The sequence below is a fragment of the Camellia sinensis genome, chromosome 3 (assembly GCF_055761805.1).
Source record: "Camellia sinensis isolate YWXY chromosome 3, ASM5576180v1, whole genome shotgun sequence".
Lineage (NCBI taxonomy): Eukaryota > Viridiplantae > Streptophyta > Magnoliopsida > Ericales > Theaceae > Camellia > Camellia sinensis.
This window is the reverse complement of record NC_138963.1, coordinates 173,279,905-173,288,324: the sequence shown is the minus strand read 5'-3', so window position 1 is coordinate 173,288,324 and position 8,420 is coordinate 173,279,905. Positions and strand designations below refer to the sequence as shown.

At 40.2% G+C, this 8,420-nt stretch overlaps 1 protein-coding gene across 1 annotated transcript; it reads right to left on the bottom strand.

Annotated features, from left to right (window-relative positions):
- Positions 1 to 6,860: 6,860 nt before the first annotated feature.
- On the bottom strand, positions 6,861 to 7,349 carry LOC114317911 (uncharacterized). The gene has a single exon (XM_082918603.1). The coding sequence runs from the start codon at positions 7,347 to 7,349 to the stop codon at positions 6,861 to 6,863; it is 489 nt and encodes a 162-aa protein (XP_082774729.1).
- Positions 7,350 to 8,420: the final 1,071 nt, after the last annotated feature.

Genomic DNA, 8,420 nt, shown 5'->3' with positions numbered 1-8,420 from the left:
CCCTTATTCTCTCTTCCTTTATCTGCATCATGGTCTCAAGATGAGCCGGCGACTCTACAAGTCGCCCGTAATCTCTAATCATCAAACCGGCCACCTTAAAAAGAAGCCCGGTCCTTAAACTTTTCTCAAACTCCAAGCAACGGCGTTTCTTTGTCGCTACTAACTCTGGTGCAAACCTAGAGAGGCTAGTAAAGGCTACCTCAAACTCGGCCACCAGTGTGTTCAACTACTTGAGCTGAGAAAAATGATCCCTCAACTTCTCCCTAACAGTAGGAGGTAAGAACTTGTCCTGGAAGGTGTTGACAAAGGCCTCCCAAGTCACTCCAATATACCCACGCGCATACTTCTACCACTAACCCGCATCTCTCTTTAGTTGGAAGGATGCCAAGGTCATTCGTAACTAATCATCCTCGATGTCAAGCATCTCGAACGTTTTCACTATATGCTCCAACAACTCATTTACCTTCAGTGGCTCCTTGGGATCACCTAAAAACTCATCCGGATTTGACCGGAAAAACTCTCGCTTCAGAAAAGATGGCCCTACCTCAGTTACTTGGGCCTGGACTCGATTCTTAGCCTTGAGAATGTCCATGGATTCCCTCAAAACTCCAGCCATTTCGCAGGCTAAGACACCCATGGCCTGTTGACCAACTAGTTCAACCACATTGGCTTGACCAACCCCTTCTTCCTGTGCCGAAATATCATCCAGTATAGGCACCTCATGCCTTCTAGGCCTACCACGCCTACCACCACCACGTCCACATCCTGACATCCTAATGAAGGTAACAAAAAAGATTAGCACATCTACAAATGTGTCGAAGTTAACTCATTCGCGTCCTAATGCGGTGGACAACAGTAAATCACTCCACATAAATACATAGTCATATCAACACATACGAATTTCATTCCCGGATAATGATCGTCCCACGGCGTTGCCAGAGTTCCAATTAGAAATAGTAGTGATCAAGTTCCTTTCTAATAGGACTCCTAAAAACCCGTGAACTCGACCAATATCCTAGAAATTAAATCTCATACCCATATAATCAAATAAACATGTTATCACATAACATTGCAAACATAAAAACATCTCTATCAAGCGAGAGAAACTCATTGTGGTATTAACCACTTCTCACGTACACAAAGTATTCAACCCAGTGTGCTTTGATACCAAGTTGTAATGCTCCCAAAATATTTACAATAATTCATTTGCAAATGACTAATACAAGATGACATAAACAAAATAATAGATTTTCATTAATCATAGTTAATTTACAAAAAGGTGACACATGCAATATATATTCATATGAGCTACCCTGAATCTATAGCATGTGATACCAACTTAATGATCAACAAAATAAATTCCTTATAGGCTTACAGTTTTTGAAGACTATGCTTAGTTACAACAAAAGAGAAAGTCTTCAGCCCCATACATATAAAGCCCTAGGTTTGTACAAATATTAAATAGAAAACAACAAAACAGAGCCTTCAGCTCCCAAGTCTTCCCAAGCTAAGTCCTTGGAGGAAGCATGTCACCCGCACCTGAAAATGATTTTCACATATAGGGTGAGCCAAAACCTAGTAGAGATAATCTATTACGATATATGACTCTTAACAAAGATATAAGTAATATGCACATATTCAATGTCTAATGACAAAATCTTTTATAACTCTTTTCCAAAACTGTATTATGCCAAACTCACATCTTAATTCATTTTATCCCGGTTCATTAGTTATACCCACTCCATTTAATCAATCAAACAGAGGATACACCTCACAGGTCTCTAACCAATATAATTATCATACAAATGCATTCACTTGCCATTTTACGAAAATTTCGTCTGCAAGAATCGGCATCCATGTATACGCGCGATTTTCGAGACTTTCACCCTTGACACACAAGTCAACTTAGTTTAATGGAGTCTATCATATTTCTTCTCCCAAACATGGAGTGCATCCCCTTTCTCTTCCCAAACATCATACATATACAATGTATACACATCATAATCATATTCAATGATAACGACTAAGAGATTAGTTTCAATTTGCCTAATTCTCATGCAATTTCTACAACAATCATGGCTATCCTCCACCAATAGCCCAAAACAGATATTTCTAAACAGATATACAATCTTTACAACAGATAAATTATCTAAATTTCTATAGGTGCGAGGTAATACATATCTAACTCCACAATTTATTTAAACATCCAGTCAATTTCATATTCCTAATACCAATTCCATATTTATACAAAATAATTATTCGAAAGATTTTAGGGCAAAACTCTCTTTTTCCCAATTTCATTCCAAACACCAAAAATCAACCATTTTAACATAACACAAGCTCATATTTACTCCCACAACCATTTCTAATACATTCGTTAGAAAACCCCTATTTTGATTTTAAACCAAAACCCTAAGTTTGTTCAAAATCACCTTAAATCTTAATATTTCTTACACATCAACAAATAACTAAGCTAAAACTCATAGAAGAGTGTAGAAAGTCTCTACCTCAAGCTTAAAAGACCAAAGAAATAATGGAGGAACTTCAAAAATGCCGAAACCAAATCTTGTTCGGACCAAAATGGAGCTCTTGAGTCACTCTACCCTTTAACAAAGGCACATGAGTAGAGAAACCAATGGATCTAGGTAAAAATGTAAAGAGAATGTAGCTTTTAGAGAGAGAGCCTCTAGATCTAGGGTTTAGGAGAGTTTTAGAGAGAGAAAAAGATAGAAAAGTGGTAAAAATGATACTATTACGAACTGATATATGCACAGTCCGCTCGAGCATTAGACAAAATAAGTTGTTCCGCTCGAGCGCAAGAAGTGATGCTCAAGGGTAGAATGCACACTCTCAGTAGTTTTGCAGACAACAGACCAACGTTCGAGCGCAAGAAATGCCGCTCGAGCGTAGAATACACTCTCCCAGTAGTTTTGCAGACCTGCAAAAATATTGAGAGTTCACAAAGCCCGCTTGAGCCCAAGAAGTGTCGTTCGAGCGGAGAAGCAAAATTCTAGGCAATAAGAGTTTGGAAACTAAGTCATCAACCTATTCCAAGCTGTCACGACCCAAACCCGCCCCTATAAATTTAGCACCGTAACCGGCCAGTAATCCGTGGATTACCAAAGGCCTCTGAACAGATTAGCAAATAATAAGGGGTCACGGAAGCAATAATACGAAATAGACAAGGTCCAATGAGCTGTGATAACGTACATGGGACAGAACATTTCAAAAACTTATTTATATATGCATAACCATACCAGTGCCGATACACAATATATACAAGATATTCACAGAAGTGAACTTCCCAAGACATGACTTAACAAAACAGTTACAGAGACTAGCATGGAAACAAAAACAACTGTGGCATTAGACTTCGATCGGAACCTTCTCGGGAGGCACAACGGTTGGCTGACAAAACAGTACAGAAGGCCGTCAACTTTGGCCCTGGTCACACGCCGGCTCACCTACATACATAATATAAACTGTAAGCGAAAGCCCAGTGAATAATAACAGAGTAAAGGGGTTTAATGAAAGATGTCCAGCACAAGTTAGGATCCAATAATTAAATCAGAACATATTCAGACTTCAAAACAAAAATAGATTTAGATACACACTCATGTTCATATTCAGATTTTGCATAAGATTATACGTGGTACACCCATTAGCTATCAGATCAATTTGGTCCAGAGACCCACATGCATAGTTGGTACCAACGACCATAAAGGTCCATATCTTGTCCACAAGTAGCCATGGTATTGTTACCCCTAGGCAAGGGCCACGTGCAGATTGGCCGCGGTATGGTTACCTCCGGGCGAGGGCCACGTGAACTAAGGGTGCCACAAATACTTTTCAAAAAATTGGACATTCATTCATAACTCGTAAGATAGCATTTCAGAAAACAGATCATACTATACCAGTCAGAAAATACTTAAGTTAAACATAGCTTTACAGAGTTATTACTCACAGTGTGCCTTGAGACGGACAGACGGAGTAAACTTGGTCAACAGTACGTGGCACGTGACCTACACAACACATAATAGATGCACACTTGAAACACACGTTCTAATTGTACGAAACTTATTTCGTTGGCTCCTAGTGTGTCTCTAATCTCTTATCCTCATTATGGGGTCTTAAACATGGCTCAGGAATGCCTAGGATGGAATGAGGATGAAAAAATGCATTGAAAACCATTTCTCAAACTTTGCTGAAGATAAGGTCCACGCTCGAGCGTGGATTACCCCGCTCGAGCGGACATGCAGATATTGGGTCTCCGCTCGAGCATAAACTTCTTCGCTCGAGCGTACTGTAAAATCGACAAAAGTGCTGGATGCATGAAATTCACGCTCGGCGAGCGCTCGGTCATAACACGTTTCCTCAAATCACCACAATCGGGTACACAAAGACGGGTCTGAAATTTTAGCACATCCTTCTCAGACACAAATCCTGGCCTTGGCTTCGAATCAAATTCCTCCGTGATCTTTTTCAAGTATTCATCCTCGCACTGTTTCTATTTGATCTCATCAAAAATTGTAGGTTGAGCGGAAAGCGGTTAACAGCCCAACTTGTTCTAGGTCATTCGACAATTCTTTTCGGTTGGATAACAGACATGACAAACTTCCCATTTATCTTTGGCTCAAGGCATCCGCTACGGTATTAGCTTTCCCTGGGTGGTACAAGATCTGTAAATCGTAATCTTTAATTAACTCTAACCATTGCCTCTGTCTCATGTTAAATTCTTTTTGGGTGAAGAAGTATTTCAAGCTCTCATGGTCGGTGTACACCTCACAAGTTACCCCATACAAGTAGTGACGCCAGATTTTCAAAGCAAACACCACAACTTCTAACTCAAGATCATGCGTTGGGTAATTCTTTTCATGCGGTCGGAGTTGTCTAGAAGCATAGGCAATCACTTTTCTATTTTGCATTAATACACACCCCAAACCTTTGTAGGAAACATCACTATACACTTGAAACCCATCAATACCATTAGGCAAAGTTAAGATTGGTGCAGTGACAAACCTGGTTTTCAGTTCTTGAAAGGCTGCCTCTCTTTGTTCGTTCCAGTCAAATGGCACATTTTTCTAAGTTAACTGGGTCAATGGCATGGCAAGCTTGGAAAAGTCTTTCACAAATCTTCGGTAGTAACCTGCAAGTCCCAGAAAACTTTTAACTTCTGCTACGTTCGTCGGCCTAGGCCAATCCACAATAGCTTCAATCTTCTAAGGGTTAACAGAAACACCATCCTCATTGATCACATGTCCCAAAAATGCTACATTATCAAGCCAGAATTCACATTTGGACAATTTAGCATACAATTTCTTTTCCCTCAAAATCTGCAAGGTAGTTCTCAGATGGTTCCCATGTTCTTCCCTGTCTTTAGAATAAATCAGAATGTCATCAATAAACACAATAATGAATTCATCAAGGTATTGTTTGAAAACCCTATTCATTAGGTCCATAAAAGCTGCAGGTGCATTTGTTACTCCAAAAGGCATTACCAAGAATTCATAATGTCCATATCTAGTTCTAAATGCAGTTTTCTCTACGTCTTCCGCCTTAACCTTTAACTGATGATAACCGAACCTAAGATCGATTTTAGAGAACACTTTGGCTCCTTGGAGTTGATCAAACAAATCATCTATTTGGGGTAATGGATATTTGTTCTTAATGGTCACTTTGTTCAATTCTCAGTAATCGATACATAACCTCAAAGACCCGTCTTTCTTTTTGACAAATAATACTGGAGCACCCCAAGGTGAGGTACTCGGACGAATAAATTTCTTGTCTAAGAGTTCCTGTAGTTGAGCTTTCAGTTCTTTCAGTTCAGAAGTTGACATCCTATATGGAGTCTTGGAGATGGGCTGTGTTCCAGGTGTTACATCAATAGTGAATTCTGTTTCCCTATCAATTAAGTCCCCAGGCAGGTCATTTGGAAACACATCGGGAAATTCACAAGCAACCAGGATAGTTTCTACTGTAGTTCCGTCAGATGGTGCAGTCAGTATACAACACAAGTAACCTCTACATCCCTTTCTAAGTAGTTTTATGGCTTTCAAAGCTGAAATCAGATAAGGAGGAGGAACTACCCCATCCACAGTAAAAATAAATTCAGGCATACCCAGTGGTCTAAACACAACAGATTTACTTGCACAGTCAATGGTGGCACAGTATTTAGTTAACCAGTCCATTCCCAAAATACAATCAAAATGATCAATGTTCAAGGGTAATAAATCAACATATAACTCACATCGCCAATCATCATATCACATGCTGGATAAACATGAGCACACATCATAGAATCCCTAGACGGTGTGGATACAGATAACACATATGTCATACGTTATAATGGTCTAGTCAATTTTTGAGAAAAAACATGTGATACAAAAGAATGTGTAGAACCAGAGTCTATCAGTATACATGCATTTTGAGAACATATAGAGAGTGTACCTAACACCACAGTATAGGTGTTTGGTGCGTCACCCGGCACTAAGGCGAACACTTTCCCTTGCCTCAATGTTTCACTATTTGCATTCCCTCTAACATCGGCCCTTGCATTTGGTCTTGCTGTGGAAACAGACCCGGTGGAACTTGTCACAGGATGGTTAACCTCGTTGAATCTCATCGGGCAATCCCTCACCATGTGGCCAATCTTGCCACAACGAAAACATGCACCTGATGCTCAATAACAAGCACCTCTGTGCTTCTTTCCGCAGTCGGGGCAGTTTGGAGTAGATCCGCTACTTTGGCTAGAGCTGCTGGAGGATCCTGTATTTTGCCTCTTTAAAACTGACCGGCCTTTCTTGAAACTAAATCCGGTCCTCTTTCCTCTCCATTCTGTTGTTGGTGTTGTAGTTTGTTTTTTAGCTGCTATTGTGGCTTCTGTCATCAAATGCCCTGTCGAGTACCTCCACATAAGTAGGTAGTTTTAGGACACCCACTCGGTCAAATATTTCCAGATCCAGCCCTCCTTCAAACTTCCGTGCTTTCTTGTAATCAGTATCCACCATATGTGGAGCAAAACGTGCTAATTCGGTGAATTTGGCTTCATACTCTGCTACAGACATTCTTCCCTGTTTAAGTTCTTGAAATTCAGACACTTTTCGATCCCTGAAACATTGGGGAAAGTACTTGTCGTAGAAGATAGCATTAAACTGTGCCCATGTCATATCTCCATTGCCACTTTGGATTAGTAACCACCACCTTCGGGCTTCATCTTTCAAAGTATAGGTGGCTAGGAGGACTTTCTGAGTTTCAGTACAAGGAAATACTTCACACAATTTTTCCATCTCAAGCAACCACGTCTCAGCTTTCAAAGGTTCAATGCCACCATAGAACGTTGGCGGTTTCATTTTCATGAATTTCTGTGCCAGATTGATGATGTCATTATTATCTGCTTCGGCCTGTGCCGGTGGAGGCGGAGGGGGTAAAGGTTGTTGTCTTTGTTGTTGTGTCAAAGTTTCAGTCAATGCTGCTAACATCTGTTCCATTCGGCCAATGCGAGCCTCTGAAGATTCACTTTCACCACTTCCCCTTGCATTCTCCATCTTACTATACAGACATCAAATGATAATAAACACAGGCATAATCTTATTCGTTTCCTTCAATTCATTTGATTCAAATGTACATTCAGTTTTCATATTTAGTTGCATTACCACACACTCACACATGCAGATGGAATGCCCCTAACTCTTACTAGGACATCCTAAGCTCATACGGACCTGTGTGTGCGGTAGAACACGTGTTTTGATACCACTTTGTCACGACCCAAACTCGCCCCTGTAGGTTTAGCACCGTAACCGGCTAGTAATCCGTGGATTACCAAAGGCCTCTGAACAGATTAGCAAATAATAAGGGGCCACAGAAGCAATAATACAAAATAGACGAGGTCCAATGAGTTGTGATAACGTACATGGGACAGAACATTTCAAAAACTTATTTATATATGCATAACCATGCCAGTCCAGATACACAATATATATAAGATATTCACAGAAGTAAACTTTCCAAGACCTGACTTAACAAAACAGTTAGACTTCGATCGGAACCTCCTCGGGAGGCACAACGGTTGGCTGACAAAATAGTATAGAAGGCCGTCAACTTTGGCCCTGGTCACACGCCGGCTCACCTACATACATAATATAAACTGTGAGCGAAAGCCCAGTGAATAATAACAGAGTAAAGGGGTTTTATGAAAGATGTCCAGCACAAGTTAGGATCTAGTAATTAAATCAGAACATATTCAGACTTCAAAACAGAAATAGATTTAGATACACACTCATGTTCATATTCAGATTTTGCATAAGATCATACGTGGTACACCCATTAGCTATCAAATCAATTTGGTCCAGAGACCCACATGCATAGTTGGTACCAATGACCATAAAGGTCCATATCTTGCGCGCAAGTAGCCATGGTATTGT